This window comes from Corvus brachyrhynchos, unplaced genomic scaffold (genome assembly GCF_000691975.1).
Source record: "Corvus brachyrhynchos isolate BGI_N302 unplaced genomic scaffold, ASM69197v1 scaffold52, whole genome shotgun sequence".
Taxonomy (NCBI): Eukaryota; Metazoa; Chordata; class Aves; order Passeriformes; family Corvidae; genus Corvus; species Corvus brachyrhynchos.
Window position 1 is genome coordinate 1,865,064 of NW_008237221.1, and position 20,762 is coordinate 1,885,825.

The following is a 20,762-nucleotide window of genomic DNA, read 5'->3' on the forward strand; positions in this document are numbered from 1 at the left end:
GCCGGGCCCCGCTCCCCATGGGATAAGCTGTAAACATGTTCAGCTTTGAAGGGGATTTCAAAACAAGGCCCAAGGTGTCCCTCGGGAGGAGCGATAGGAAGGTAAGGAGCGGCGCCCGCCCGTCCCTGTGTCTGTGTCGGTTCCGCCGCCCCCCGCCCTGTTATCGGTGCTTTTACCGTCGGGCCTTCAGAAATGGGAGCAGCGATGACTAAGGTTTAACAGAGGGGGAAAACCCTCCCCTCCTGATGATGTGTTTATCTCCTCTCTCCCTGCCTCTCTCTTATTATTATTTTTGTATAATCAGGCTACACCATCCCAGGCTTGTAGTGTAGTAAGAATTGTGGGAAGCGAGGAAATATCTCCTTGGCTCGTCCCTCCCGCAGGCGATCGATCGATCCCGGGTGTCGTGGCCGGTGGCACCTCCCGAGCAGTCGTTCTCCAGATCTTCCAGGGGGGAAGGACTCGGAGACCTGCTGTCATTTCCCTCCAGAGGGAATGTCTGGCGTGGACCTGCTTCGCCGGTGGGATGTGGGACACACACAGCCTCACACAACCCGAATTGCTGGGGGAGGTTCATCCACGTGAGCCGGGACTGCTGGGTTGGTCTCTGTCAAGTTTAGGTTCAGTCAATTTGTGCGCAGGGTGAGTAGCAGTTAATAGTCAGCTGTACCAGACTATTTGATCTCCTTGTGTTTATTGATGGAAAGAAGCAGAATGATTTATTCAGATCTTGCTGATTGGACAGGGTAAGCAAATGTTTAGTGGAGCACTGAAGGGCACAGGACTTCGGAAGAACGACAGAAAGGACTAAGTGCTTTTAGAAGTGGCCTGATCTGTAGGAGTTACTTTAATTCACCGTGAAAATACTGAGTCTCCCTCTTGTCATTGGAGATGGCTGTGTGGGAAGCTAATGAGTGTTTCCATTAGTATTTTTGAATTTTAATTGAGTAAAAAAAAAAAAGTCTTAAGTTTTTATTACTGTACACTAAAAGCAAGTTTGGTTCTTGGAAACTTTTAAGGTTTGGCAGTACAGTGAAGAAATGAGCAAAAATGCTGCAGTTTGTGATATTAAAAGCACAGTGAAGTTTGCATTTTGACGTATTGACTTAATATGAAGAGATTGTGTTCAGAACTGTGTTTAGATTATGCAGCTTTTCCTCTGAGTCATCTTCTGTTTATCTTACTACATTTCTATTCATTAGGCTACATAAACTGGCATTACATGAGTCAAAATGCCATAAATACTCCCTAGCTTAAGTAGGAATTGGCAGAACATGCCCTGGTCCTGAGCTGTACACTTCAGGTACTTAGCAACTTTTGACCCTGACTTGGTCATAGTGCTTCTTGCTGAACATGTTGCCTTCTACAGAAGTAAACAACTGTCATAAAATATTCTTTTACACTTAGCAAATAATGAAAATGTATCAGAATTATGTCTATTTTAATTATATGGGACAAATTTATTAATGTTATGCAGGCATAAATTTCCAAGGGCAAATACTAGCATACAAAGGGCCGGAAGCTGAAATTGATGCATAACCTTCACTCTGTGCAGTAGAGGTTGTGTTTCATGATGAGATTGATACTGAATGGTGCACAGATTTCATGATTTTACATTGGTTCACCAAAGTGCTTGTGCTGCATCAGTGCAAATCAGTTACATGCAGCTTTGGGCATCGCGGTTATATAGACATCCTAGAGTGTCCTTGAAATAGCTGCATATTTTCAGAAACTGTGTGCGGTACTGACGAAAGAATTTATTTAAACAGTACTAAAAACTACTTCTAAATGCAGTTTACCTGAACTTCTGTGGAAACATACAACAGAGATTGGTGTGGGAACTGTTTATGTGGGTTCCCCGAGTTTCTCATTATTTCACATCATAGGCTCCTTGGGATCATGTTTCTCATACCTATAGGCTTCATTTTTACAGAAGACTGAATTGTAAATCATTTCCTTTCAGCTTTTGGTACACTTACTAAAAAACCTCATTTTTTGACAAATGCCCTTCCCCTTCCAAGTGGTGTATTAATTTTAGAAAGATCCAGTGGTGTATCTCTGCCATGCTTGATGCCTTAGGATTTTATCTTTTATATTTTTCATATCCTGTAATGCTTTAGTGTGTAACTCTAAGAATCCATATAGCCTGTTAGTTACTGTTCTCCCATTCTGGTCAGACAAAACAAATCCTCTCTAGGCCTGAACTTCAAGGACACCTTACTGTCCCAGGCCCTGAAATATGTAAACAAAGCCTCTAAAGGGGGCAACAGACTTGGGGTAATGACTTCATTACCTGAAATCGTAACTGGAGAATTAACCCCGATATGCAAATGGACCAAACTTGTAAAAGTATGAAAACCCTTGATCCAGTCGTCCATTTTGGGTATAGCCTTTCTGAAGGTTTTTGACTGCCCAAAGTGTACCTTGGAGGCCCTCCAATAAATACCTGCTTTTATCCTCTTAATTTTGTCTAGCCTCTGTTTTCAGGTAGCCCCATCAAGGCATCAGCTAGCTGTATACTTAGTGCTGCCTGCTGTAATTCCTTTGGTGGAAGAAGGCACAACTCAGAAATACTGGGGCCATGCAGGCTGCGTAGTGCTAAGAATAGCTCTGTACCCACTTTGGGGGAGTTCCCCAAACGTGGTTGCACCACTGCAGAGAGCAATGGCAAAACCTCCCCGTATGGACACGGGGATGCCTGTTGGAGGAGCCAGTCAGTGTTCAAGGTGCCAGCGGAGCCTGATGTGAGTACAGCTACACCAAAATAGTGATCAGCAGCACTGTTAGAAGTGTGGTTTTGCTGGTGGAACTGCAGCTGCAAACAGTAAGTGTGTTGGTCATGGCTCACATGTGTTGACACCTGTCTGGCACTGCGATGTGTGTCTGTAGTGTTCCCCTAGGCCTCACAAGGGGCTGATTTCATTAAGTTCTATCAGTAGAAGCACAATGATAGAAGTATAATTGGGGACTTGCGTAATTGTGGCAGTTAGGTACTGAATCTAGTGTGCCTTCTCGTCACTAGCTTGTATGGCATTTTTGAATTACAAAAACAGCTTCAGGTCTGTTTTTGCATGGTTTGCATCTTATATTTAGGTGTGTTATAGTCTGAATTGTGGATGCTCTGGAGAGGCACTTCAATCCACCTGTATCTTTTGACAAAAAAAAAGTAGTTTTTAAGTATCACTTGTTTTTGTTCTAGTCCTGGCTTGCAATTTAATGTTCTCAAAATTACTACCTCAGTGACTGATCCTTTCAGAATATTATTGTAACATTATAATATTGCATTGTACATAAGTGTAAAAATGTAGGTGGTACTGTCAGTGTCTGGACTTTTCTTTCCATACCTACTTTCAAGAATCTGCTGATTCATCTGGACTATTTGAACTGTTGTGTATGTGTTTGAGGGTGTAGATACAGGGTTTTATTTACAATGTGATAAGCAAATTTTAGCGGGTTTTATTTATTTTTATTTTCAGGGTAGCTTATCGTCTCCTTTAAAACATGGTTCCTTACTTCATGAGGCTGTTAAAAAGAAATTCTCAAATTTAGTTTAATTGTAACTGGCAAACCGTATTTTTGTGCTTCTGAAGTAAAGTAGCCTCCAAAAATGAATGCTGTTATTGGAGTTCAATACAGGAACGTCTTTAATTGCTCATGGACATTTTGTACAGGACAGTAATTGTTGTCTGAAAGGCTGGGGCTGCAGAGAGTCTGGTGTGTTAGGCAGGAAATGCAGAGCTGTGCAGGAAGAGTTGGCTTGGGGTGCAGCTCAGATTGGCCTCACCCAACCCAACTGTGCAGGGGACTGAAGCAGATGGTCCTTCACCTGGGTGCTTCCCTGTGTCCCGTGCAGTGAACATATTTCTGCTAGGCGGAGTGTCACCAAGCCTTCTGGGGGCAGCTGGCAGCTTTCACTGATTTTAGCATGAGGTTGAACACAGCACAAAATTGGTTTAACCATGTCAGCCTGATTTGGGACAGTCAGGCCTAGTGTTACTTCATTAAATTCATTAGTATTAAGAAAAATCTGAGGTAGCAATGATTTAGTACATCCATGCAGGGGGTCCCCAGGCCAGTGCTGAGAGGAACAAGGGGCTCTGTAGCTCCACATTGTTTAATTATGAATGAAACCTTGGAAGTCTTAACAGGTAAAATAGTTAAAAGAATATTAAGTCAAATGTACAGTATCACTTAAGATATCTAAACCGTGCTTTTATAAATCCCAACAAAATAGAGTATTTTAAAATTACAACCTATTATGAGATGATTTTAAAAACCCGCTCCTTTTTCAGAATTTGTAGTACAGATGGGTTAGCACTGTCATGAAAGTGAAAGTGAGAACAGCTTCATTGAGTTTGGGGTTCTTTTTGATCTTTAGCTTTTTTTGTGGAAGACATGAAAGCTTACTAATGAGCAAATACTGATGACTCCATCTGTATTTTAAAATGTCTCAGTAATTTAATATGGACATTTTTAATAATCAGAGATCTTCAATTTATGAAGTTTGTTTATATTTTAATTAAGTAGTTACTGATGTACTTTCTTAAATTAGTAGCATGACATTAAACATCAGATTCTTGGATATATTTACCCCTGCTTTCAGCTGAAGTGCAGAGGTAGAACTCCAGAAGCACCTTGTTTGCTCTTTGTTGTCTGTATTTTACACGTGAAATAACTTCTTGTGGAATAAAAGTTATAGAAGCTGTAAGAAACTGTAAGATTGCCAGTGTATGGAGAGATCTGCCAAGGCTATCTTGACAGATGTCTGTAGGATATAAACATTGATGGGACAGTTTAAAAATGGTTTTGTTTCTCTCTTACTGATTGATTGAGGAAAATAGGTAAAAATTTTAGGAAGGAATAATTTCTCTGTTATTACAACTTATTTGAACCTACACCGTGTGACAATGCAGTGAAATGTTACTAAGGATTTATAGTACAGGTTTTCTAGATTAGAATTCTAAATTCAGTGTTTATTTTTGAATGGTGGGAAGACATTGCAGTGCTTTGGTCCGTAAGACCTTTGTCCCGTAAGGCACATGGCGTAGATCTGTGTGCTGGTACCTTCCTCATTCTGAGTCAGAGCTGTGTTTTAATCAGAATCTTGCAGTGTCACAGCCTAAGTCTTGAAATACTCTTGGAATTTCAGATCTGTGGCGTGGAAGTATGAGGAGACCATCATGTTGTAAAATAATGACTGCCTGTTGGTAGGAAACTACACGGTTGATGCATACTAGATTCATGGGCATTTTTTTCCTATTTCTGTAACATTTGAAATTCTCCTCATTTGAAAGCTAGCTGCAAAAGATGGAGTTGTAGTTAGCTGACAGCAGCAGTGATTATGCTGTTATTTTCACTTATGTGCTATTTTTTCAGATTCAGAACAAAAACTTCTGCTTTTATAAACACATTTTCCCCGCTTGTTCCTGAGAAAATGATGAATCATGGAATGGTTCAGGTTGGAAGGGATGTTAAAGATTACCTCCTTCTAACTGCCTTGCCGTGGGCAGGGATGCCTTCCCCTAGAAATCGCTCAACTACAGCTTTGTGTACAATAAACCTCTTAAAAATCATAATAGGGGCAAACTGAGCATAAATGTAAAAGCAACTTTCTTGCATTTCATTTGGCCTCTAGAGCGTCTGATCAAATCCTTGTTCCACTGTGTGTAGCTTTGTGGTACCGTGATAGAAGAGCTTCCCGTGATAGAAGAGGTTCCAGATCCTCCCTACCTCCCACAGTAAATTTCAGCTAAAATGCTGAGGTGTTTTCTAGCAAGCACTGTGGCATTGGCTTTGGTGAGGCCAGGCTTTCCTGGGCCAAATGCCTCCTCCTGGGCATAGTTCAAACTACCTTCTGCAAGATGGTCTGCTCTACTTGTAAACATACTTCTGATTATTTGCATCATTATAAGGAAGAGTCACAAACTGGTTAAAAGCAGAATATTTCAAGCTGCTGAACATACTCAGACATGTTCAATGGAATTTAAGTTGTTGAGGTTCAGTTCAAGACATTGTAAGCCTTTAAAAATGCAAATTTCTTTTACTATTCATATTAAAAAAACCCAGTTGGAGTTCACCTTGTCTAAAATAATGTTGGAAAACAGAAACATTGTTGAGAAGGTGGGGGGCATCTCCCAGTGTCCACATTTGTTCTATAAAAATTCATGTTAGAAAATTTTCCATTTATTTGCTGGAGTTACTGAATGCTTGTGTTGAAAGGAATTTTATTCTATAAATTGCTTAGGTCACTTCATTTGTTTTAGGAGTTGTTACTGATTTTTATGTGGTTCAAGTTAAATTCAGCTCTAAAGTCATGTTCCTCATTTTAAGGAAAGAAAAAAAGATTCAAGTTCCTGGATTTTATAGATGAAAACCATACAAGTTTTTATTATTGTCCACAAAAATTAAAAAGATCAAGTGCTGACTTGTTTTTTAAAGAAAATTTCATAAAAAGTCGTGCCTTGTACTTGGCATGACCTCTTCTAATGTGAAATACAAAGCATTCTCAGCTACTAGCCAAAATAAACCCTCTTTCTTTATAAATAAGCATCAAACATTTATTAATAATATTAATTTTTTGGCTTCAGTGTGTTATTATTAATATTTTTAAAAACTGTAATCAGTGTTTAGCTAGTACCTGAAAATAATTATTCCATTTCATCTTTGCATCTGGCATATTTAGGTTTTACATTTATTTGCTATAAGATGGCTTGATTAACATAGCTGTCCAGGAGTGTTCAATTTCAAATTTTAAGAGTCAACAGATATTAGAAGTGTTGAAAAGGATTTAGTTATGTATACATTTTGCTTTTCTGAATTTGCATTTTGAGCCAAGAGGGCTGAAAGTTTATTTCTCTGAAGACGAAGTGTTCAAATGCAGAAGGAAAAGAATAATAATTTCTATATTTGTGTACCTTATTCAGTCTTTGTCTAGGATATGTGAAAGCTAGGAGTTCTGCAAACATACTTTTGGAAGCAGAAAGTTTATTGCAACAAAACAAGGATAAGAAAACAATTTTAATTCAATTTTTTTTCATTATGGATTGAACTGGTGTTTTTGAAGCAGTGGTGTTGACATTATTCCACTGTCAGATGTGGCTGCTCTCATCAGCTGCTCCCTTTCAGCAGTGGTGCCACTTGGAACTTTGCTGTGAATAGTACAGTACCTAGCAGTTTTATGCCCGTGTACAAATTAACATTTCAAATGTTACTCAACATTTCTTTGGTGGCAGTCACAAGTTTTCCTTTCTGTATGCTGTCCTCCATCTGCTTCCCTGTTTTCACCTCTTTCCTCCTTCTGTCTTACCCTTTGAGTCATCGTCTGTAACGTTGCATTGTGTTTTGCTGTCATACAAGCTTTCTCTGCTTTCTTGTTTCTTTGTGCCGTGCCTCACAGAAAACTTCTCAAGTTGGGTTTTTCATGGTGCTGCAGCTTGCATGGTAGAGCAGGAGGTTGGTTGTGGTTTCTCTGTTGGAGAAAGCATGAGGCAGGAAGGGACTGCCAGATGTGTCCTACGTGGCATGAAAACTCACAGACAGTGTATTCCCTGTTCTGCGCTTGGGAAGGCAAGCTCCTGAAGGAAGAAGACTACATCATAAAAAGTCAGAACTGTGATTCAGGGAATGGCTTTTCACTCTTTTGAGTTAGGGTGGACAGAGCCATGTTCATGCTTCCGTCTCCCTACCTGGTCTGCCTGCCTACCTTGAGAGGAAGACTCAATACCGGACGTGTGCCTGTCTGGCAGGTGAAGAAGGACGGTGGCATGATCACCACAGGATCAAGGCAAGGTGGGGAGTAGGAGTGAGCCAGGTGTGATCTTTGGGAGCTCCTGTCGGGCCATCTCCTACTGTGAGGAGCTCTGGCTGTCGGCAGCAGGAAGAGGCGCTGGAACAGTGGCTGTCGCTGGCAGCAGTCAGGAGAGTCTGGGTGGGAGTTGTCAAATGTGTGTTACTTGAGTAACACTGTTGTCATTCACAGCCAGCCACAGAACACTGAGTTTGGCTTCTTTTCACAGTGCTGGCTGTTAAGGGGCGATTCAGGGAGGATTTCAGAGGTGACTGCTGTTACGTCTCTTTAAGAAATGATTTTGTTAGAATCCCCTTTGTAGGTGAAGGTTATTTCATGGTTCTTTTCATCTCTTTCTTATTGCATGTTTGTTTTATTTTGCACATATACTGTTACTTTTTAATTTCTGAAGAGACAGTGTATTCCAGCTTCGTTTAATAATTCTTAAGGTGATTTTTTTTTTTTTGGAATTTAATTTAAATATGTTCTTTAGTCATAGTTATGATCTGTGTATATCTTGTGAACGTGAGTAACAGTATTATTTTACCCATAATAATTCTTTAAAGGTGGGATGTACTTACCTGAATATTTTATTGCCTTAGGACAGTTCTTCTGTTTTGTTTAATTTATACTTTAACAAGTTGGCGTTTTTCTTTACAAGTACTCAAAGCAAGTGTGTGGCTGACTAAAAACCTAACTTTTGTTAAAGAGTGGATTGGTTTAAAGAGTGCTTGCCACAAAGAGACCCAGTTCCTCATCAGTGAAAGGCTGGTGATACACTAAGTGAGGATCCACTGCCCTGATATATCTTCCTCTCTCTTCAAATGATTTTAAATGGTTTGTTTTTGATAAACCCTCTGGCCGCTTACTTTCCTTTATCTACTGATCATTTGTATTTACGGTGTTTGTGGTTTTTCATACCATTCTCTTCTCTCACATAGCAATGTGTTTTTCCTTTTCTATATGTTCTGCTTTTTCTTTCAATTCTTTCGGAAGTGTAACAACAAATTAAAAAACGTTGTTTCTAAGCAGAAATGCACTTTACATAGTGCTGCCTGCAGAATGATCACTTCTAAATAGGGACATTTCACCAACTTCTTTAATGCATTAGGTATCAGCTGTTGAAAAAGTCCTGAAACTTTAAGCCATTTGTTGGTTATTAATTTAGTATCTTGTTTTGTCTTTGTGTGTGCATTTCTGTACTGCTTGAGTTGAGATATATCATCCGTATGTATGGATTTCCTTACTTTTGTTTATACTGTGTTTAACACATGGAACAAACCCTGTCTTTAGAGGGCAGTAGCTGTAGTTAGTGGTGTCTTTGGCCATAAATGCTGTCTTTAGAGGAATGATGGTTAACCTTCTTGTGGGATTTTTTTTATTTTTCACTCTCTTGGTGGTCTGTGTTAGAGTATTTTCTGTCCTAAAGAAACTAAGAGAATCATGACTTTGATTCCTCTGTATCATCAAAAAAGAAATGCAGAAGAGTTTTGCTCTCATTTTTTGTATCTGCTGATAGACATTGAAAGTATTCCAGCACAGTTGTTTCAGCTGTAGTTAAATATTCTATAAACATTTGTTTGCCAACTTTAAATTGATTTTTCTGTATTAAAATACAATAAATTTTTAGTTTGAGTGTTTTTTAATTTCTTAACTTCTCTAGGCTAATGGGGGGCATAGGAAAAAAATGAAATTGTCATATGTGTTGTAGTGTCAGAAAATGAAAATAGTTTCCTTAAATCTGCTGTGTGTTTTAGGCTGAATTTGGGAAGGTGCCAGGGTGCTTTCATCTCCTGTTGCCTACAGTGGGAACTGAATACTGTGCATCAAAATTGAGTTGTTTTGTATATTTCCTTGGAAATTACCCAGAACCACCCAGTAAGAGACTCTTGCACATAAAGCTTTGTTTATATATTGTAGTCTATGAGTACTCATATAAGAGTTTTTCTGTTTTTCTGTTGTAATAATACTGGGTTTTGAGGCCTCATGAATACTTCAGTATTCTTTTTTTTTTCCTCTATTGGTGAGATCACTGTCCTGAAAGTTTTGGTGTGTAGTCTTAATTTGGGTGAAGAGTTCAAAATTTCAAAAGAAAAAATTCCTGCCATTTATGCTATGACTCTCTTGACATCTTTTCTGGACAAGTTTTGAGAAAAAGGATAAGTAAATATAAGAGCTTAATGCTTTTTTTGTAAGTTAGACAAAAGCATGGGGCTTTGGAACAGGATGTGATTGCTCTGAATGTGCCACAGCTTGCTGTATGCACCTGGGCCAGGGATTTATGTACCCTGTAGGCAAGGAAAACACTCAGACTTCTGGTATGATCTGGTGTCTGGGACCTTATTGTGCTCCAGCTCTGCCATTTGTAAATGGGTGATGTTTGCTAGGGTAACTGGGATGCTGAGAACACAAACATGGACAGAGATCAGTAGAGTTTGCTGCTCTTTGCCTGTCTCTTTTCGTAGGGACATAACTTCCTTCCATCACTGTTCTTTTGGGAGGGCTGCAAGTCCTGTGTTTGTGAGTTCAGAAAATCATTAGCAGCTGCTTTTCTCTATATTTTACATGTTATGCATTCCAAGAAATCCCTAAAGTGAAGTTTGCATTAAATATCCTGAACACAGTTGAAGCACGTTTGAATGAAAATGCAGTAGTATCTTTATTTGTGTCTTGTAGGAAGAAAAGGCTTCTCTCCTTCATCGTACTCAGGAAGAAAGGAGAAAACGAGAGGTAAAGTAGCCTGTAAGCGTTTGTCTGCCCACTGGATTTTTCTTTGGTCTAACATTTACAGGGTGAAGTACTTCTGCTGCAGTTGTACTTAGTTCTTTCAGTTTCAGTTTTTTCTTTAGTTTTCTTTCAGTTTGCAAGTTCTGTATAAAGTATGTTTTAATTGGCAAAACAGTTTGAGTGCTTTAAGATGTTTCTTATGAGTGCTTTTAATCTCAAAAGAAGATAAGCATGCACTGGGTGCAAAGGGAATTTTCCCTTTTATTTTGGTGTTTATTGGATCTAGTCTTTGTTGAGAAAAGATAGGGATTTGGCTAGTAAATTGCAAATTTTACCTTGTCCGTAGTCTGTTACTATGGGTTGGTCTCAGCAAACTTTCTTTTGCTCCTGGTTCTGCTATGGTTTCTTGGCTGACCTTTAGTACTTCAATTCCCCACTGTGTGCCTCTGTTCTGTGAACATAAAATCAGAACAGTGATTCTTGAATACTTTGAAAAGTGCTCAAGTGCTTTGAAATCACCTGATAATTAAGGAGCAGTGAGAAGCTGATGTGTGAAGCTTTAAGCAACCTTAATACTGGTTTATGATGAAGGCTTACTGCTCTGGATAATTCAGTCTGGAATAATGCAAAGGTGGAATAGGCATTGAAAGGAATTTGAGTGAATATGTTAATTTTGTCATTTTTCCCCCACCCCTCTGATACAAGTTGAAAACATTTTGGTGTTAAATACTGTTTAAAAAGTATAACTATTCAGGTTTCATGCTCAGGAAGAAAACAGCTCTTTGGCCCTTAAAGGTGTGTTTGACCCATGCTAGATTAAGCACAAGTTCTGCAGTGGCTCTTCAGTTTCTGTGGACAGTTACTGCTTTTTTTTCTTTCCAACGTGGATGTGTAGTTATGGACCAGGTTCAAGTATGAAAGTACCAGGATTTCACCCATTAGTTCAGAATTCCACGTTATGAATCAGATTTATGATCAGTGAGTATTGAGCAACATATGTAAAAATTCTTCTTTGTGGTTCATAAACTCACTCAGTTGCTTGGCTCTGTCCTTTGCAAAGCTGATGCAGAGCCATACACTCATCCCAGTGCATGTACACATGTGCACACAATGATTTGCTGTGGCATTGAGCACATTTTCACAAAATGAATGGCTCCTCTGAGAATAAAATCAGCTATGGCTTTTAAAAAACTGACTGTAGCAGAGTCTTAGCAGTGACCTCAGACTTAAAACCTTTGCAATTACGGGTCTCTAATTGACAATTATGTGTTCTGAGATAAAACCAGTACCTAAAGAGAAGAAGAACTTATCTGTGTTTTAGTTGAGCCTTACATTATGCTGATGAGGAGACACCACCTCTCTGAAACTCTATCCTGATTGCACTTGTACTGTCAATACTTCGGAGAGAAAAATACCCTTTGGCCTATCAAAATTTTGATTTTGGTCCATCCTTTAGAGGTAATTAGAGTCTTCAAGAGTCTGTTTATTCAGAGAAGTTGCTTTAAGAACCAGGGTTTTCCAAGAAAAATAAAATAGGCCTTGAATAGCAGTTTTGTCTGGTGATCTCTCTGGTCAGTTCAGGTTGTGAGGTTGTGTTTTTGAATTGGATGTGTCTTTATAGGACAATAAATTAGAAATCAAGATTTTGTGAATTGAAAGTTTATGTGAACTTTCCTAAAAGTATTTAAATTAAATTAATGAAAACATTAGGTGTTTTGTTTTGCCTGGTGACTCTCAGAATTATAGTTTCGTTGTAGTTTAAGGATTGATTAGGTTGAAATTTCTCTTTTTAAAGCAGGCTTCTTGATCCTTGTACTTTTCCGTCAATCACTGCTCTGCAGCTCTAGGTTCATGAACAACTCTTTATTTCCCTCTTTTATTCCCTAAGAAACCATATGGACATTGTTAGAAACATAACTACAGTAGCTACTTCCCGTAGATATTTATTGTAATGGGATATGCTGAGGGTGTTGTCAGGGAACCCTCCAAGAGCTCTTTCCATAGCATCTCAAGCAAGCTGGTGTTCAGTTCTTCAGAGCCATTGTAAAGGATCTACCTACTGAGGAAGATGTCATAAAAGGACTCACTAGATATGTCTGGTTTGGAGAAGAGACTAAGAATTTTTATTAATTTCCATGTTGTGCTCCTGGGCCACAATGAGCTTTAGGCCTAATTTTCCCTTTGACAGAAATACTGTCTCCAAATAACTGATTTTTAAAAATTGTTGTCCCAACATCTAAACTGTGGCAGCATCATAATGCTTTTGTATTATTTCAATGAAAACAAATAAGTGGGTCCTCAGTGTTTGCTGCTGTATGCAGAAAGAGGAATGATGTAATTGAATTTGGTGAATGCTTCAGCATTTTTCAACATAGTATTAAAACTTTGTCTAATAAAATGCATTAATAATAAAGTGATGCAAAGTAATAAAGTTTATGTTGATTTCTGTAGTATTATATACTCACTGAGTATTAAAGATCCTTTTGCAATATCTGATCATAAATTTGTGCTTAAAACCAAAAAGCATTCTCACTGATCTATGTGTATTGGATTCAAGCATTAAAGTAATTTATTTTACTAATGATTATTGTTTAATTTTCATTAAAAACACATTAATTCATTCAAAACCCATAAAATTTTGAATACAAATACATTTAATAAAATGGTGGAAATTAAAGTCAGTCCTATGGTGTTGATTTCAATTTTCTTGCTTTGTTTTACAGGAAGAAAGGCGGAGGCTGAAAAATGCAATAATAATCCAGTCGTTTGTAAGAGGGTACAGAGACAGAAAACACCAAGTCAGTACCTGTTTATTTAGTTAGAAAGATGCTAAACAATTTTGCAGAAAATGAGACTTTCTAGTCATAAATAATTTCATTGAAAAATCGTTTTGAGTATTTAAGAAAGTGGAAGTTCTTTTTTCCCTCTTGGCATTTTCATTTCAAACTCAGTATTTTAGTAAACAGATCTATGTTCTGCAAAGCAATGATGTGACTGGACCTCAGTGGGATCACACAGTGATTTTTTTTAGCTGAAAAATTGGATAAAAAACATTAGGTATTAAAAACTTTGACACACCAGTGGAGCTTTTAATTTTTTTTACAGTATGGCTAAGGTGGTAGTTTGAGTCAAAAAGTTGTTCTAAGTTGCTGTTGGGTAGATTCTTCTAAGAAAGAGCTTTGTTTAAATTTGTTAATTTGAGTAAACTAGACTAAAATGTTTGATGTGATATTCTTGATAAGCAACAGATTTGTTGAAACTGTACTTTCTGAGGTACAGAATGGAGTTACGGCTTCAACTATGATATTGTGTATATTTTGATCTCTTGACAAATATATGTTGTATCTGTTTTACTACTTTGCAACCTTGCTGGATGAAAACTGAAATTTTGCACCTCTGTTTTAAATCATAACCATTACTGATATATTGATGCATGTTTTATTTTTAAGTACTCTATCCAAAGAAGTGAATTTGATCACTGTGCTAATTTGGCCCAGTCTGGAGGAACCTTCTCCACTGCTAATGGAGCAAATTTGACTCTTCTAGTTCGCCAGTTACTCTTCTTCTATAGACAGAATGAGGATTCAAAGCGTTTGGTGAGTACTGTTACTTACTTTGATCCATAGCACTTGCATTTCATGCACTTATAAAGTAGTCTTTCACTTGAAAGTGCACTTTTCAGTGTACTCCGCTGTTCTTCATTTAGTCACAATAACTAAAAATTAGATTTTACAAGTACGTGTGCCCACACACATACATAGTATGTGAAAGGAAGCCCTGAAAAATCCTACATGTATTATTCACAGTAAGGTTTAAAAAATAATACACTTCTATTAGAATTTTAATTTTTAGACAATATTTCTACTTGGCCTCCTGGTCATTCCCAAGGTGTTTGGGTGATATTTTTTTTCTCACTGTTCAATATTGCTGGCATATCAATTGCAAAAGTCACTGCCAGTTTCCCGAATGTGTGAGTAAGTGTGATTCATAGTGGCTGTTAATAATGGATGTTAAAGAATTATGGCTATTTAAAAACAAAAAATTACCAGATGGTGTAACTCTGTCTTAACTTTGAAAGTTTAGTACTAGTGCTTGTGTAGTTTATGTAGTGTGACAATTTTTTTTTTTTCAACTGAACATGATTCGGTCTGAGTTTGTGTTTTGTAAGTCCTCCAAAGGTTTCCACAACAGCACTGAAATATTACTGAGTTGCCATAGATGGTAGAACTTCTCATTATAACCTGTAAACTTTTGTGTATCTTGTTGCAGGTATGGATGTGTCAGAATTTAATTAAACAGAGTTCTCAGTTTGTCAAGCAATTGGATGGTCCAGACAGACTTACTTGCTTATTCCAAATAAAAAGACTGTTGGGGCTGTGTTGCAGGTAAGTTCTTTTTTTCTATGTAAAAAGTATTCAGAAATTATGTTGGGCACTTGTTTGTTTCTTTTTGCAGCAAGGGAAGTATTAAATGTACATTTATTTTATGTAGAGGACTATTTATATTAAATATATGTAGGCTATGGTATAGGATACCTGTTCCTATGTACAACAGTGGAATGTTCTTAAGATCTGTTGACTTTCAAGTTCAACATGTGCTTAAGGGATGCTCTCCTAGGATAGGCCTGAGTATGTTCTTAACTGGTTTTGTATAGTGACATCATTCGCAATATTTGTGGAAACCAGGTTTTCTTGGGAATTGATAGTGTTTAGTCTACTTCTTATAACAACATCTAATGTTCCAAGGATATGCTTTGGATAGATGTTGCTTCAAAACTAATATAATTTATTATGCCCTTCCTCACTCTTTATTTTGAACTTAAAGCATATTAAGCAGTTGCATTATTGGCTTCAGCATTAAATTTATTATTCGTAGTGGGAGGATCACAGGAAGGTAAATCTGTTAAGGTGACTTGAATATCTGGCAGCTATTGTTATTCTATTATTAGAAAACTTATTTGTTCTTATCAATAATAAGGATTGGTGACCCTCTGCAGAGCTTTAAAGCCAGATACTAGAGAAGACTTGAGCGGTGGGCTTTAAAGTCCTTGTGTGCAGTGGGACACAGCTGTGGTGTCACTGCATTGAATTGTACATTCTCACTACAGTGGAAATTGTCTTTTTATAAACGCAGCTCTTAATATGGATGGGGAAGAAAGCACATTGTTAGGGCAGGTCAGCCCATACACATCTAGCACTAAAAAAATACTTTAAATTCTAAGCAGGCTCTTAATCATCATAATTTCTGTGGTTACTGGTAGCTGTTACATAAGCAACTTCTTAAAACGATGGGAATGGTTGTATTTTTAATATTTCAGTTAGTAAATGAAGACATATTGTGTTAGTTATGCATATGGTGTTCCCTAGCACCTGTTCCCAGCCCATGTTGCTCTGGGGCTTTCATGGCTTCATTTTTAATATAGTTAGTGGTGCATGTTGGGAAAACATGTATTATTCTTTGCTTCTCTTCCAGTTTATGCAGTAGACCTCCAAATTTTCAAATCACTCAGAGCAAGAATTTAGTAGGAATTAAGGGTAGAATGCCATATTCGTAGATAACCCTAAAATCAGGAATTATTGTTATAAAGATGCCGTCAAAAAGATGTAGCTAAACCAGTGAGAGCACCTGGCAACCAAATAGATAGAAATAAGTTACTTTAAGGTGAATGTGTGGTGAAATAAGAGAAATATCATGTTAAGTAATTTTAATTTCATTTATAGGCTACTGCAGAATTGCAATGATGACAGTCTGAATGTTGCACTTCCTATGAGAATGCTTGAGGTATTTTCATCTGAGAATACGTATTTGCCTGTTTTACAAGATGTCAGCTATGTGACATCATTAATTGAACAAATTTTGCACTACATGGTTCAAAAAGGTGAGTAGCTAGGAACCATAAATTCTGGGAAATAATCAAAAATTAAACAGCTGAAGTCCATATTGTTTAATCAAATTTTTGTCTTTACCACAGATGAATAAAGTGCTGCATACACTAACCTGTACATTAGATGGATATTGTGCTTGTAATGAGGTCATGGCTTGAGAAATTACTGCTTGATTTCTTTGGAAAATCTGTTATAAATTGAATATTCTACTAAATTACTGATACAGACTTGTAGCAGAGATTTTGAGAGTAGATGGATATTGCCTAACAAAAGTTGTATTCCAGTATCTGTTTGACACTCTAATGTGGACACACACACTGTGACAGATCTAAGCTTCAGTTGTGTAAAAGTTGGTCATTGTGTTGCAGTACTGTTCTCTGTAAATGTTAATATTCAGTATTATTCTAGATTGGCATTACCTTTTCATCCTGCCAACACTCAGACATCTTAGCAGAGATGGTGGCCTGGCTTTTATTTCTCTTGTCCTGTCATCAGCAAAACTGTTTGCTAAACTGCAGTCAGTGACACCTGTGCAAACATACCAAAAGTTAATGAATTGGGTAGTTAGCACCAAGATGATGTTTTGTTGCAAAGAAACTTCATTATTCTGGGAATGTCCAAAATAAATTATTTTGGCTTTTTGATATGGTGGCTTGAGTTAGCAAATCTTGTGGATCATGAGGAAAGACAAAACCATTTTGAAATAGATCTCTTGGATCCATCCTCTTTGGTATAAAATGCAGAAAGAGCATCTTCCAATCATTAGTTACTGGACTATTTCTATATATTTCTAATATATTCTAATATTTGAAGTACATTCAGTGGACTTGACTACCTAATCCTGTTACTAAGGATTTGGTTTTAACTACTGTATGTTGAAGTCACTATCAGAAAAAAATTTACTCTTATTGTAGCACATTTATTTTACTTGCCTTGGCATAACAGAAACTGTATGTTTTTCTCATTGGTTTTTATATAATACATATGTCTTCCAAAATGCATGTTTTTGTTCTTTTATTATAGTATTCTGTCCTCAAAACTGATATATGAAAGTTTGAGATCATAGAATCATTAATTTTTTACTAAAATATAGCTTTCTGATTACTAATGAGAACAAAAAGAAGTGGTTTTGTGCAACTGCAAATGTTCTGTGTCCTAATAACTTTTGATGCTTAAATTGTAAAGAATCTCTTACCAGTTTCCATTAGTGTATGTTTTTGGATATAATTTGCCTTCCATTTGTGTCTGGTCAGCATTGCTAAGTCATTCCTTTATGGGGACTTCCACTGTGACAAGTTAGGTGGTCCCTGAGAAGGGTTCTTAGACTGGGATCTCAGTGATGTGACACTGTTTATGCATTTACAGTGTTCCTGTAATTGTGGAACTTGTGTCTTAGTTGGGAGTTCATTGAGCATGAAGGAAGTTGGTTAAGAATGAAATCACATGGTTCCATTTGTACTTCAGTGAGACATAAATAAATTACTTTCTATACATGTCTTTATGGCATGGGTGATAATCCATTTTATTACTGTCTGGGAGAGCCCTGTTCTGGAAATAGTGATTGTATTCTTCAGCCTGCTATGGCAAGGTGGTCACAGAATTGGGACATTCTGCTGGCAGGACTCTTACCTGTATGATGCAGTCATATTTTGGAGTAGAGTGGAAAATTCTTCCTTTCTGGAAGAGTGAAAGGACAACATGACTAGAGTCACTTAAAGGAGAACATGTTTTTCATAAGCCATTATTTAAAGAAATCAAATTATTCACTTCATCAGCAAGAGTTGATTGGTCTTTGAAAATCAAACTGACTCTGAATATGGTTATCTGTGAATGATTTTATAATGTGGTGTTTCCAAAGAGATTGCTGATAGCCTGCTAATTATGTGAATGTGACTTGAACTACTGTAAAATGTCTTCCTATGTCAAGCTTCATGTAATGAATTGTAAAGTATTTTTCAACTTAATTTAAATTGTTTTATATGGAAAAGAAAAAAAATACTGTGTTTAAAAGTGATTTTCTTCTTTTACTTGCAGGCTACTACAAGTCGCTTTATTTGTTAATTAACAATAAGCTTCCCTCGAGTATTGAGTATTCTGATGTTTCTCGTGTTCCTATTGCAAAAATACTTCTGGAGAATGTTCTGAAGCCATTGCACTTTACATATAGCTCCTGTCCAGAAGGTGCAAGGTAAATAAAGATAACTTAAAACATTTGTGTACTCATTTGCTGTAGTCAGAGGTGCAGTTTGTTGTTGTCTAGTGTCCAGCCATTCTTTCAGTGTAGTTCATTGATTTATTTGCAATAGTAATGATTTTTTGGTAACGCTGTACATCCCTGAAACAATGTAGTTTCAGGTGTCTTTAAGAAAAAGGCAATAAAATGCTGAATACTGCAATAAACAGAGTACAGAGAATAGCAGGTACCACAATACATAGGAATGAGGGTGTGGAAAATTTAGATGAGAGCAGAGATGCGGCTAAGGGTAGATGAAAAGAATTTTAGAGTTCAAAAGAACTTTGTGACAGATGAGCTGAGGTTTATGGAGAGAAATTACTAAGGCTGCTTACAAGCAGAAAGAGTCAGATATGTAGACAGAGGGAACATAAATCAAATTCTGGTTGTATCACATGCAGTAGTGTTTTGTGTTAGAATAGGGATTTGTGTAAAAAGACTAATTGAGTTTGTTAGATGTATTTTGTTCTTTGATATTATAAACAATGTATTTTACTTCAGAATAGTTTTCTCTGATTTAATGAAAAGTTTAAAGGATAAAATTGCATGTAAGATCATCAGGAAGAGGATTTAGTGTGAGAAGTTAATTTTTGAGAAGTCTGAGAAATTTGATGTACTAGGGCAGGATTAATGGAGCATATCTTTGCAGTCCTCTTGATGGATGTATTCATACTTGCAAAATGATCTATTATTCCATTGGTATGATTGTGGGAAATTTTGCCTGTGTTCTCTATAGCAACAATTTTTCTTCATTTCAGACAGCAGATTTTTGCCGCCTTCACAGAGGAGTTTCTGGCAGCACCTTTTACAGATCAGATATTCCATTTCATCATTCCAGCGCTTGCTGATGTGCAGACCATTTTCCCGTATGAACTCTTTCTGAATGCACTATTACTAGCAGAAAGTGGATGTTCAAGAAGAAGTGATCAAGCCCCATGCCTTTTCTACTTTGTGTTAACAGTAGGAGAAACATATTTGGGTGAGCAAGCTAAGTGGCCAATTCATTGTTTTTTTCATGTTGGAATTAATATGTTGAGTATTTCCGCAGCATGGTTCATTGCCAAGTAAAAAGGACAGTTTGTGCATGCAAGTGTTGGAGAGATCTGTTTTATTACCTGTTCCTACCCTTAACATTATAAAAATGTGCTAATTTGATAAGATTTGGCGTAACTTGTTTTGGTCGGGTATTTCTGGTAAGATATATTTTATAGCACAGTGTGATCTTGCTGATGATCTTTGTGTTTCAATGTATGTGCTCTAGGATCCCTTTCAGAGGAAGGACTTCTTGTGTATTTGAGGGTACTCCAAACTTTTCTCTCTCAGCTGCCTGTGTCTGCTGCTGGTACAAATTGTCAAGATGCAAACAGTGATTCTGAAGATGAAGATGAAGAGATCGGTAAAATGACAACTACACCAGTAAGCAGTGCAGAATTTCTATGAATGGATTTGTATTATAGCAGCAGCAGCAAAGATAGGCAAAAACATGATCACTCTAAGTCCAGTATTTTTCCATAGATGTAGAAGGCAGCCTGTTTGCTTCTTGAAAATAGGTGACTGTTCACTGCAAGCAAGTGGAACTGGTTGCTTACATTAAAAACAAACCCCTTACTATAATAAGAGATCCTAAACTACAGATAGCATGTCTGTGTAAGGATAAAGCTTTTATTTAAAAAAAAAGACTTAAAATTACCTTTTTACATTTGTATTTTACTGAGACTTTATTACTCTCTCTATTCTGTAGGTCCATAGTTATGCTAAGAGATTGTGAAACATACTAGTACTCCAACTTAGTATTTTCATTTTTTTTTGTCATGGAAAATACTACAAGTTCAACAACAGTCTCTACCCTGCAGACTAGCTCTGTATATATCCACTAACTCAAAAGCCCTCAGAGTGAAACACCTGCTTTCTGTAATAATGTGTAGAGTGTTATAAATAGAACTTTTCACTATAGTTTAAACTTAGAATAAATCTGTGCTAACTCTAGCCTGTTCCTACTCATATCAAGGCTTTGACTAACCAAAGTTGGACAGATATAAATTCAGCAGTTTCTTACTGGCCTTTATGTATCTTTCAGAAGACACAGCCATTCAAAGGACTTAGTGTGCATGCTTTCCTTGTAGAATGTGTG

The 20,762-nt window shown here is 37.2% G+C and overlaps 1 protein-coding gene across 2 annotated transcripts in view; it reads left to right on the forward strand.

Moving 5' to 3' along the window:
• Positions 1-20,762, forward strand: part of UBE3C (ubiquitin protein ligase E3C) — a 70,286-nt gene continuing 49,524 nt past the window's right edge. For both annotated transcript variants that reach the window (XR_552308.2, XM_017728909.1), the window contains exons 1-9: positions 1-101; positions 10,463-10,516; positions 13,237-13,311; positions 13,963-14,109; positions 14,783-14,898; positions 16,234-16,391; positions 18,433-18,586; positions 19,390-19,610; positions 19,893-20,047. Coding sequence is in view for 1 of the 2 variants with exons in the window: in XM_017728909.1 (XP_017584398.1) it covers positions 36-101; positions 10,463-10,516; positions 13,237-13,311; positions 13,963-14,109; positions 14,783-14,898; positions 16,234-16,391; positions 18,433-18,586; positions 19,390-19,610; positions 19,893-20,047 (1,146 nt within the window). In the remaining variant the exon portion in view is untranslated. The remainder of the gene's footprint in view (positions 102-10,462; positions 10,517-13,236; positions 13,312-13,962; positions 14,110-14,782; positions 14,899-16,233; positions 16,392-18,432; positions 18,587-19,389; positions 19,611-19,892; positions 20,048-20,762) is intronic.